General features: G+C 35.5%; 1 protein-coding gene across 2 annotated transcripts in view; it reads left to right on the top strand.

Moving 5' to 3' along the window:
• The window catches only part of SLC35F5 (solute carrier family 35 member F5), a 43,176-nt gene that overhangs the window by 5,951 nt on the left and 23,983 nt on the right, over window positions 1–13,242 (top strand). For both annotated transcript variants that reach the window (XM_002749509.7, XM_017973521.4), the window contains exons 5-7: window positions 2,074–2,136; window positions 4,640–4,721; window positions 6,049–6,236. In XM_002749509.7, the coding sequence (XP_002749555.1) occupies window positions 2,074–2,136; window positions 4,640–4,721; window positions 6,049–6,236 (333 nt within the window). The remainder of the gene's footprint in view (window positions 1–2,073; window positions 2,137–4,639; window positions 4,722–6,048; window positions 6,237–13,242) is intronic.

Below are 13,242 nucleotides of genomic sequence, written 5' to 3'. Positions count from 1 at the left end.
CACTTGAGGCCAGGAGTTCAAGACCAGCCTGGCTAACATGGTGAAACCTTGTCTCTACTAAAAATAACAAAAAATTAGCCAGTCATGGTGGTGCACTCCTGTAATCTCAGCTACTTGGGAGGCTGAGGCATGGGAATTGCTTGAACCTGGGAGGTGAAGGTTGCAGACAGCTGAGATTGAGCTGTTGCACTCCAGTCTGGGTGACAGAGTGAGACGAGATTGTCTCAAAAAAATAAAATAAAAACAAAAATGGAATTGTTTGTTTTCAGGGTTTATCCATGTTGTAGTGTATCTGTACTTCATTCCTTTTGTTGTTGTTGTTGAGACAGAGTCTCACTCTCTTGCTCAGGCTGTACTGCAGTGGGGCAATCTTATCTCACTGCAGCCTCTGCCTCCCGGATTCAAGTGAATCTGCCTCAGCCTCCTGAGTAGCTTGGATTACAGGCATCCGCCACCATGCCTGACTCATTTTTGTATTTTTGGTAGAGACAGGGTTTTGCCATGTTGGTCAGGCTGGTTTTGAACTCCTGACCTCAAGCAATCCATCTGCGTTGGTCTCCCAAAGTACTGGGATTAAAGGCAAGAGCCACTGTGCCCGGCCAAATAATGTCATTTTTAAAGCTTTTAATTCTTATTGCTAAATTACAGTCTGTAATGGTTGCATTAATTCCTATCTTTGTTAGTAGTATATAATTAAACACGTGTTAAACACTCATTAAGTCTCATGATTGAACCTTTACCAAAATCCTAACATTTGCTAACTTGACAGGTAAACAGTGGCATCTTGTTTACTGTACCTGTTTGTGTTTGCTTTTGTAGAAAACAAAAGTAGAGCTCCTGTGTGTTGTCTATGTCTAATTTTTCTACATTGACTGCCTTTTTGTTAATGATTTGTTGGGGTTCTTTTATAGCATGGGCCCTAGTGTTTGAATCTTGTTTTATCACTTGCCAAGTTTTGACTTTGGGCAAGTTATTTAACCTCTTCAGACTTTCAGCAGAGATAATGATAGACTGGCTGTGGATATGAAATGAAATCCTACTTATCTAGTATTAGCACAGTGATTCTCAAAGTGGTCCAGGCCTTGAAATCATTCAGGTTTTTTTTTGAGATGGAATCTCGCTCTGTGGCCCAGGCTGGAGTGCAGTGGCATGATCTGTGCTCACTGCAACCTCCGCCTCCTGGTTCAAGTGATTCTCCTGCCTCAGCCTCCCGAGTAGCTGAGATTACAGGTGCGTGCCACCTTGCCCAGCTGATTTTTGTGTTTTTTAGTAGAGATGGGGTTTCACTGTGTTGGCCAGGCTGCTCTCAAACTCCTGACCTCAAGTGATCTGCCTACTTTAGCCTCCCAAAGTGCTGTGATTACAGGCATGAGCCACTGTGCTTGGTCTCATTCAGGGGTTTTTGAGGTCAAAACTAATAACTAATTTCATAATAATACTGAGATGTTACTTCCCCCCCTTTTTTTTGTTTGTTTGTTTTTTTTTTTTTTTTTGAGATGGAGTCTCACTCTGTCGCCCAGGCTGGAATACAGTGGCACGATCTTGGCTCCCTGCAGTCCCCACTTTTAGAGTTCAAGTGATTCTCCTGTCCCAGCCTCCCAAGTAGCTGAGATTACAGGTGCTTGCCAACATGCTCAGCTAATTTTTTTGTATTTTTAGTAGAGACAGGGTTTCACCATGTTGGTCAGGCTAGACTTGAACTCCTGACCTCAAATGATCAACTAGCTTTTGCCTGTTACTTGACTTTTTAACTAACCCATCCCTCCTTTCCCTACTTATCTGAAGTGTTATAATCATGTTGTGAAAAGCGCATGCTTTGGTGTTAGACTAACTTTTTAATCCTGACTGTCAGGGTTAAAAATCTCTCACCCTCAAATTCTTAATCAATAAAATGAAGATAATACCTTCGTAGCAATGGTGAGTATGTGACATTAGCAGCTATTATTAGTAGTAGCAGTTATCCCCTTATAGGTTGATTCTGGATTTTTGCTTCTATTTCTTTGAGCCATGTCTGACTACTCCTACAGTATAATGTAAGTTTAATTGAATTTTGTTCTTGTTATCTGTGTTTAGTTTGCAGATGCTGAAGGTTACTTTGCTGCTTGCACGACAGATACAACTATGAATAGTTCTTTGGTAAGTGTTTCTTTTCTTATCAGGAATGGAGAGGTGGAGTTGAGCTATGTAGGAAGAACTGAAACAGTTCTGGTGGCAGCAAAGCTATATTACAACATAGATATAGCTCAGTATTGAGTGCCTGTCATGTGGACTTTAATTTGGTACTTTTTTACTCTTTAGGGATACCTGGAGCCTAGAGGTAAATAATTTAGCTACCTCTGAAGAGAGAGGGCAAGGGGAAACTGGTTAAGGAGTGAAAATAGTAAAAGACAATCCTTTGTTACTAATCAGCTTTTTCACTTCATGCATGATTATTGTAATTTAGAAACAAATATTTTTGACACTGAGAGTATATAGGCAAATTATTCATTTGTTTATTCCACAAATTTTTAATAGTGACAAATATGTGTTAAATACTTGTTCTAGGCTCTGAAAATACAGCTTTGTTGTTGTGTGTGTGTGTGTGTGTGCTGCATATTTGCGAGGGGACAGGTAATAAATCAAGTAATGACATAGTCACTTATTTTAAGTGTTTATCATCTAGTTGGAGAGGTAGTATATAAAAATCTGGATTTTTAAGATGATAACTCAGGCATCTCTTATTTTATTTTTTATTTTTAGATTTCTTTTTAGAGACAGGATCTGGCTCTGTTGTCTGGGGTTGAGTACAGTGGCATGGTTATGGCTCATTGTAACTTTGAATTACTGAGCTTAAGTGATCCTCTTGCCTCAGCCTCCTGAATACAAGCATACTCCACCACTAATTTTTTATTATTTTTTTAGATACATGGTCTTGCTATGTGCTCAGGCTGGCATCTCTTTAAAATATATTTTTAATGATACTTGTTTTCTTTCCAAACATGGCATTTTATCTGAGAAAAGTTTTAGTTACTCTAAAATTAATACCAATTTGTGAAGCACTGGCTTCGTGACCTTATTCACAGTAGAGTTTTTTTGTTTGTCTCTCTATTTTTTAGAACTGCAATGACATGCAGAGTAGGTTACTAGGTACTATGAAGAATTTTTTTCCCCCCAGTATCTTAAGCATCAGTAAAATAATATCATTTGTCTCTATCAGTACAGAAGGCACAGTTGAGATGGCAGCCTGTTCTTCTGACTATTCTTGTACTAATTCTTGCTATTATCTGTAAGATGGATACGTCAAATTGCTCTAGGCCAGATGCTATATTGAAAAGTTCAGTAGAACAAAGAGATTATGTCTCTTTCCAGATCTACTGTCCTTTCATTTACTGATTTTTTTTTTTTATTGGCAGAGTTCTATACCACGAGTTAAAAGATAAGAGACATAAAAAAAAGTTCTGTTAATTTTGAAGAGTTAGCCTATTTGGAGATTTGTACCTTAAATATGGATCATCTGAAGAACATTTGCAAAAACAGTTAAGGAATTTATAACTACTTGGAGTAGGACTTTATAACTACATGGAGTAGTTCTAGTTTGTCTATAACTACTTGTAGACAAACCTGGCTTTAATTCTTTTGTTTATATTTGGTTACTTTATGTCTCAGCTTTATTCTATAAAATTATTATTATTATTATTGTTTTGAGATGGAGTCTTGCTCTGTTGCCCAGGCTAGAGTGCAGTGGCACGATCTCAGCTCACTGCAACCTTGATCTCCTAGATTCAAGCGATTTTCCTGCCTCAGCCTTTTGAGTAGCTGGAATTACAGGCACCCACCACTACACTCAGTTAATTTTTGTATATTAGTAGAGATGGGGTTTCACCATGTTGGCCAGGCTGGTCTTGAACTCCTGACCTCAAGTGATATGCCCATGTCAGCCTCCCAGAATGCTGGGATTACAGGCAAGAACTACTGCATTGGCCATATTCTATAAAATTTTTGTGATGGCTAATGAGAAATATATGTTTAACTGCTCTAGACTTGGTACTCAATACATAGTAAGAATTGATAAGTAGTAAGTAGCTATTTTGTGTAAAAGTCTTCAAGAATTCTAGTTTTTAATTGAATTTTACACAGTAAGAGGAGATAATTTGGTAAATATAAATACATACTATATACCTGATTATCAGTTTGTTGTCTGTCTTCCCTGTTACACTGCATGATCACTGAGGAAGAGACTACTTTTATTCACCTTTATATTCCCAGGACTTAGAACAGTGTCTGACATAGTAGGAGCTCAGCGTTTGTTAAATGAATGAAAAGGAATCAGAGATAAACTGTTAGCTGAGATAGTATCTGTTAGCTAAGAGAGAGATAATGTTTTTATGACATTTAAATATGAAATATCATAATATACCAATACTGTTATATTACATTTCTAAAGTGTAAACTGATTCTTTTCTGTCATTGTACCTGTTTGGATCTGTTGTTTCCTTTCTTAAGTCTGGAAAATGCATTTTGGGAAAGTTATGCTCTCTAAGCATGGTGGTGAACAACCACGTTTTAGATGGTATTTGTGTCTATGTATCATCCATTTAAATTTTAACCAGTCTATTAGCTTTTATATTTGTTGTTTAAATTTTTTTCTATTACATTCCAGAGTGAACCTCTGTATGTTCCTGTGAAATTTCATGATCTTCCAAGTGAAAAACCTGAGAGCACAAACATTGATACTGAAAAAAGTAAGCAAAACTTAGCATTCCATAACTTGGAAATGGGTAGAAAGTTTCGCTTTATTCAAACCACCTCAAAACTTAGTGATGATGTGGGTTAAATGAAGTCACCCTGTAGTTCTTCTGCTCTGTATGGTGTTGGCTCAGCCTACAAGTCTTCTGGAAGTTTGATGGATTGTGAATCGAATATAGTACAATCATTTTTGTATTATTTCAACTGGAAATTTTGTATATTTCAACTGATATACCTTTGGTTTACTTTGTCTTACTCTGATCATAGGTGAACTTATACATTTATCAGTAAATTAAAACTTGTGACTTTTGTTGGAGAGGAATCATTTAATTATTTTGTATTATGATTTTTCTTTTAAATATGAGAAATCTCTATGGTTTCATTATATATATGTACACACGTGTGTATATATATGCATATGTGTGTGTGTGTGTATACTGTTTTAAAAAACAAATAATATCCTCTTATTTATGCCCTCAACGACCCTGATAGCAAATTATAATATTTTTGCTAGTTCTGTGAATTTAGTAAAGAATGCCACTTTTAATGTAATGTGCAGTATTTATCCATAATTTCCCTTGCAAGGAATGGACCTATAGAGAATTATTCTGCATGCGTGCCCAGGAAACTAATTCTCATAAATTAGATATGCATGAGGAAAAATCCAAATAAAGTTTTACTAGAAATACTAAAATAATAATCATACTAAAATCCTGAAATAGGCATTGTGTATACAGAGTACATAATTGCAGAAACCTTGTTTGAATAGCAGTCTCATTTTAAACCTTTTACAACATTTTTCTTTTTTTTTTTTTTTTTTTTTTTTTTTTGAGACGGAGTTTCGCTCTTGTTACCCAGGCTGGAGTGCAATGGCACAATCTCGGCTCACCGCAACCTCTGATTCCTGGGTTCAGGCAATTCTCCTGCCTCAGCCTCCTGAGTAACTGGGATTACAGGCACGCACCACCATGCCCAGCTAATTTTTTGTATTTTTTTAGTAGAGACGGGGTTTCACCATGTTGACCAGGTTGGTCTCGATCTCTCGACCTCGTGATCTACCCGCCTCGGCCTCCGAAAGTGCTGGGATTACAGGCTTGAGCCACCGCGCCCGGCCGTACAACATTTTTGTAGATGAAAACATTTTTTTCTGTTAACTCTCTTAAGTGAACAAAGCTGCCTCAGGTAATGATATACCTCTGGTTTACTTTGACTGGTCTTACTCTGATCATAGATGAGCTTATGCATTTATCGATAAATTAAAACTTGTAACTTTTGTTGGAGAGGAGTCATTTAATTATTTTGTATTACGCTTTTCCTTTTAAGCTCCCAAAAAGTCTCGTGTGAGGTTCAGTAATATCATGGAGATTCGACAGCTTCCATCAAGCCATGCCTTGGAAGCAAAGTTGTCTCGCATGTCATATCCTGTGAAAGAACAAGAATCCATACTGAAAACTGTGGGGAAACTTACTGCAACTCAAGTAGCAAAAATTAGCTTTTTTTTTTGCTTTGTGGTAGGTCTTTTTATGATATGTTTGCATATGATGTTTGAAACTTGAATTTTAAGACAGTATACATATCAACAATATAGGATTGAAATGTGAGACAATTAGGTTATTTAATCATAACTTTTAACTCTGCTATTCGATACCAGTAGGAAGTTAGGGTATCAAATTAGTAAATGCTTGATATACCTCAGAGAGTTAGAATTCAATAAGTCCTATAACACTTCAGCTATTTATATATATACACAAACTTACGAACACACACAATTTGGTAAGTTCTTCAGAATTTAGCATTGCCTTATGGTCAGGATTATGAATTTAGTTATTTTACACTGATATACATATATGTATGTATATATATATATACACACACACACACAAAGGCTAGTAAATATCCAGATAAGAGTTTACTGTGCATTGATTTGTTTTTTTCAAATAAGTGTTTTGCAGTTTTATATTCACATAAATGAAGTTAAGCATTATATTATCAAGTACTCAGTATATTTCTATAGAATTTTTGGTTGTATTATTTATATAGAAACTGAAAAATGTGCTTAAGATTTCAGACAGAATAATGATAAAGTATTGTTATTTTGGGCTAAGCTAGGATTAGAGACTTATCAGAGTTAGTGAGAACTCTAACATGCAGAATTTAAAAAATGAACTTCCATGCTATTTTGTGTACACATCATTTGAAGTAGCCTAATGCAAGGTTTTTAATTATGAGCCTTTAAGATTCAAATGTATATTGGGCATCTTATAACAGTAAATAGTGCAATGCTAATGTCAGTGTTATTAGCCTGATTATAAAATTTTTTTAACTTTATGATTTTGCCTTTTATACTCATTGAATAGCTCATTTTTTCTCCATTCCCTGGCTCTACTAATAACACTATTCTTTATAGCAGATTTAAAGATATGTGCAGATAATAGCCTTTTTAAGAATTCTTTTTTGAAACTATAATAAAATGTACATAAAGTATACCATTTTAACCTTTTTTTTTTTTCCAAGACGGAGTTTTGCTCTTGTTGCCCAGGCTAGAATGCAATGGCATGATCTTGGCTTACCACAACCTCCACCTCCCAGTAGGCAATTCTCCTGCCTCAGCCTTCTGAGCAGCTGGGATTGTAGGCATGCACCACCACACCTGGCTAATTTTGTATTTTTAGTAGAGACAGGGTTTCTTCATGTTGGTCAGGCTGGTATTGAACTCACGACCTCAGATGATCCCCCTGCCTCAGCCTTCTAAAATGTTGGGATTACAAGCATAAGTCACCACACCTGGCCCTGATCATTTTTAAGTGTACAGTTAGTGGCATAAAGTACATTCACATTGTTACACAACCATCACCCCATCCATCCACAGAACTTTTTCATCTTGTAAAACTGAAACTATTCTTTAAACTGTAACTCCTCATTCCTGCCTCCCCCAACCCCTGGCCACCACTATTCTATTTCTGTTCAGATAGATTTGACTACTCATAAGTACCTCATGTCGAATGGAATCATACAGCATTTGTCTTTTTGAGACTCGTTTATTTCACTTAGCCTAATGTCCTCTGGGTTCATCAGGGTTGTAACATGTGTCAGAATTTCCCTTCTTTTGAAAGCAGAATGATCTTTCATTGTACAGATAGACCATCTTTTGTTTATTCATTCTTGTGTCAATAGACGCTTGGGTCACTTTGACCATAAATTGTCTTTAAAAAATATCAACTTAAAATACATTGTGAAACCAGAGAGCTAACAGATAGTTTCAGTTTTATAAGATGAAAAAATACTGTGGATGGATGGGGTGATGGTTGCACAACAATGTGAATGTACTTTATGCCACTAACTATACACTTAAAAATGATGAAAATGGCATATTTTATGTATGTTTTAATTTCAAAAAATAATTCTTAAAAAGGCTATTATCTGCACCTATTTTAAAATCTGCTAGAAAGACTAGTGTTATTATAAAACAGTTTACATAATGCATTCCTCTCAGAGTTTTAAGTTAGGAAAAAGTTTGCTTTTTCCAAGAAAGGGAGATAATTCCTTTTAATAGACAATAAGCTGTGTAACTCAGGTTTTCCTTATTGCCTTCCTGCCTTTTTGCCTACAGTTGAGTTGTGTGCTCACCCGAAGTAGCTTTCTTCCTTTAAACTGTATCATCATTTTCCACAGCCGGCTCCCACTCCATTACCTATTTAATCTGGCTCTTTTTCTTTTTTGAGGCGGAGTCTCACCCTATTGCCCAGGCTGGAGTTCGATGGAGCAGTCTCACCTTACTGCATCCTCCGCCTCCCGGGTTCAAGTGATTATCCTGCCTCAGGCTCCCAAGCAGCTGAGGCGTGTGCCACCACGCCTGGCTAATTTTTTATATCTTTAGTAGAGACGGGGTTTTTACCATGTCAGCCAGGCTAGTCTCAAACTCCTGACCTCATGATCTGCCCACTTCAGCCTCCTAAAGTGCTGGGATTACAGGTGTGAGACACTACGCCCGGCCTAATCTGGTTCTTATCTTTTTACTCTTGTTTTCATATATAGTTGGTCCTTGAACAACATAGGTCTATATGGTGCAGGAATGCTTACACACAGATTTTCATCTATCTCTGCCATCCCTAAAACAGCAAGACCAATCCTTTCTCTTCCTCAGCCTACTTACTCAACATGAAGTTGACCAGGATGAAGACGTTTATATGATGATTCATTTCCACATAGTAAATATATTCTTTCTTATGATTTCCTTAATAGCATTTCTTTTCTCTAGCTTACTTTATTATAAGCATACAGTATTCTATACATATAACATACAAAATGTATGTTAATCATTACTTATGTAATTGGTAGAGTTTCCAGTCACCATTGGGCTATTATTAGTTACATTTTGAGGGAGTCAAAAGTTAGCAGATTTTTTACTGCATGAGGGCTGGTTCCCCTAATACTATGTTGTTCAAGGGTCAGCTACAGATGCTTTTATTACACATTTCCTTTGAAAACTGGGTAGCGTATAATTAATACATTTTAGTCCTGCCTTACACTCATTTAAAACAAGCAGAGATCCCAAATAATAAAATAGCATGAATATATGAGACTTTAAACTATTTTTATTACATATATAATTATCATTTTACAAATCCTAAAGATTTTCTTGCTGTTTACCTAGCAGAATATATTAATCAAGTTATCATTAAAGTAAAGGCATTCCTTTGGGAAGTCAGAGGAATATAGTCCGGATGTACAGTTGGCCCTCCAAATCCTTGAGTTCTGCCTCCTTGGATCCAAACAACTGCAGATCAAAAATAATGAAGGTGAAAAAATAGAAGAACAGCAATACAGTAATAAAAATAATAGAGATTAAAAAACAATAGCATAACAACTATTTACATTGTCTTAGGTACAAGTAATCTAGAGATGATTCAAAGTATATGGAAGGATGTGTATAGGTTGTATGCAAATGCTATGCCGTTTTATATAAGGGACTTAAACATCTTTGGATTTTGATACCTTTGGGGTTGGGGTCCTAGACCCAATTCCCTGCAGATACTGAGAGAAAATTAGCTTTTTGGAAACGTAGCTTAATAGAATGATAAGCTTTAGATAAGGTTAAGAGCAGTGCTGTTCAGTAGACACATTACATAAGCCTCAAATGCAGGCCCCAAACGTAGTTTTAAATTATCTAGTAGATGCATTTAAAAAAGGAAGAAGAAACAGATGATACGCATTTCAATATTATAGTTGTATTTAACCCACTATATGTAAAAATATTTTGACATGTTGATATAAAAATTATTGATGAATAATTTTATTCATCAATAAACTATGTAATAATGTGAATGTACTTTATACCACTAACTGTACACTTGACAATGATCAAAATGGTATATTTTATGTATATTTTACTATAATTTCAAAAAATCTTGAAAAGGCTATTTACATGTATCTTTAAATCTGCTATAAAGACATATTATTATATAATTATTATTATTATAAAATAACAATTTACATAGTATATTTTTCTTTTACATTCTTTTTTTGTACTAAAATATCCTAAATCCAGTATGTATTATACTTAAAGCACATTTCAATTCAGACCAGCCAATTTCAATTGCTCAGTAGACATGTATGGCTAGTGTCTAATGTATCCAACAGTGTAAATCAAAAGGAGTTAATGATTACTGTATTTGCCAGTCTTTGAATATCTTTAGTCTTATTTGTTTTTGTTTTTTTTTAAATATAATTTAGGTGATACTGGCTTTCTCAAGAATATCTCCTGCTATATATCCGAAGTAAATGAAATCAGTATCTCAAAGAGGTGTCTGGACCTCCATGTTTATTTTATAGTATTCACAATAGACAAGATATGGCTACAACCTGAGTGTGTATCAACGGATGAATATATATATAGTACATTTTTATGGCAGAATATAATGTAATATTCAGCTATAGAAAGAAGGAAATCCTGCCATTTGCAGCTACGTGGACAAACCTGGAAGACATTATGCTAAATGAAATAAACCAGGCATAGAAACACAAATACTCACAAATATGATCTCACTTATCTATGTAGAATCTAAAATAGAAGCAAAGAGTAGAATGGTGGTTGCCAGCGGGTAGAATGCTAGGGAAATTGGGAAGTGTTGGTCAGAGAGTACATAGTTTCAATTATAAAATGAATAAGTCCTGGGGACTAATATATATGGAGATCTCAGATAACCATACTATATTCTTTACATTTAATAAGAGTGGATTTTTAAGTGTGTTCATCACATACACACAAAAAATGATAACTATGGGTGATGATGGATGTGCTAATTAATTTGACTATGGTAATCAGCAGACAATGTTATGTGTATATTAAATCATGATGTTATATACCTTGAACATATATAATTTTTGTCAAATATTAACCTTTTATGACAATTTAAAAATGAATGACTAATGAAATTATGAAATATGTTATTTGCTATAATTATTCATAAATGGTTTTCTTCAATTCTGAAATAATGAAGGGAGACGTATGGATAATTTTTACTGGAGGATGGTTGAGATGAGTCCTCTTTTGTGATGAGTGTGCTGTGGAAACAAGAGCCAGAGAATGGAGTTTGGGGAGAGTTAAAGAATGGGAAGGTCATTCTGGAAAGAGTTTACAGCTAATGAAGAATTATTATGATCTTTGACTGCTTCTTATCCAAGTGATCTGTTTTTATTTCTTTACCTTGTATTAGCATGGACCAGTGAGGTTGTTTGGAAAATGAGCACAATATTTAAGTATTCAAATAGTAAGAGAAGTGGGTCAAGAAAGCTAATAATCACTCTGTGAGCATTATCTGTTCATGGAGAAAATCTCTGACAGATAAGATTAAGGGCAGAATTTGCTTCTTTTCTAGCACTTCATGTGCAGGCAGATTGTGGGTTCTCTTGCCATATATGTTTGATATTACCCATCTCACCAGTTGTTACTTCGTTTTATCTAGATAGGCAAATGTAATTATCTAGGAAATCAAAGGATTGCAGATGGAATCAAAACCACATTGCTACAGTTTCATTCTGGCTTTAGCCTTGAGTACAGTATGCACTGAATGGAGACTACTAGGCTGTCTGTCAACCATTCGCTGCCTTCTGGTAGTGCTCTACAATCATATGTCTTTACCGCTTCTTTGCAATGTAAATGCTAGTGTAACACCACTCAGCCACAAGCTCTGAAAGAGATCGAGAGATGTCTCTCTCTTAATAGAGATAAGTCATTCAGTGGATAACACTTTGAGTCAACCAGAATTAAGTAACAGAGACACCAGAAACAATTAGACTTGTAGTTAGTTTACTTTGCTTGACCCAGCAATCCACCTCTTGAGTATATGCTTTAGTGACACTTGTGTACTTATACACCAGGTGGCAGGCATGTACTCGAATTAGTATATTCATAGTAGTGTTGTTTCAGATAGTTAAAAGTTGTTATCTACAAAAAAATGGATGAATTATCAGTGAAAATTAATTTACTTTGGACATACACATCCTGCCAGGCTTTATCAAATTAAGTCTTATTTCTTATTCTCCATCCTAACCTGGATAAGTGGAAGAGAAGAATTACTTTTTAGAGTACTGATAGCTGGAAAACTTCCTTCACTGTATCCAAACTTATGAGAACTCTTTGGGTTGTGTTTCTAAACTGACATTCAGAAAAGCAATCACAACCAGTAAATTAACAATTTTTGGGGCATTAACAATTTTTTAGGACATTAATAAAATTTTAGGACGTTTCTAAATTTCCAAAGTGAATATAGCCTTTTATTTTTCAATCCATCTGGCCAGCTAGGTCCATCCATATCCATGCACATATCTGGTTTAATAGATTTCTCATTATGCTGTATTCATCTGTGCATATTCTAATGTTGGAGGATTTTCCCAAATTTAAATATGATTTAGATAACAGAGTATCAGCAGTACTTAGATAAAGCAGTTTTTTTTTTTTTTGAGACATGGTCTCTCTGTCACCCAGGCTGAAGTGCAGTGAGGCAGTCATGGAGCCTCAACCTCCCAGGCTCAAGTAATTCTCCCACCTCAGCCTCCCAAGTAGCTGGGAGTACAGGTGCACGCTACCACTCCTGCCTATTTTTTGTCTTTTTTTTTTTTGTAGGAATGGGGTTTCACTATGTTGTCCAGGCTGGTCTTTCTGGGCTCAAGCAATCCACCCACCTCAGCCTCCCAAAGTGCTGGGGTTATGGGCATGAGCCACTATGCCTAGCCTAGGTAAAGCAAATTTTAAAATTGATTTGATACTTGATTTTACCCTCATTAAAAAAAAAAACAACCTGAATGCTAATTGTTAACCAACTATTGTTAATTTTTAAGGGAAATTGGGTAGCAAGATCTTAGGTCTGATAATTATAAATGTTTATCTTTTTTGGGAGCCTGTGATTTTTTTCAATACAAAGCAACTTTTAAAACATCTTATGAGAACAGTATTTAGGAGGAGAACAACAAAGGGAACTCTGAATTGTAATGATGGATGTAAACATGTCTTTCATT

Source organism: Callithrix jacchus, chromosome 6, assembly GCF_049354715.1.
Source record: "Callithrix jacchus isolate 240 chromosome 6, calJac240_pri, whole genome shotgun sequence".
In the NCBI taxonomy this organism is placed as follows: Eukaryota; Metazoa; Chordata; class Mammalia; order Primates; family Cebidae; genus Callithrix; species Callithrix jacchus.
Note: the sequence above shows the minus strand (reverse complement) of the source record. Positions and strands in the feature narration are given on the sequence as shown.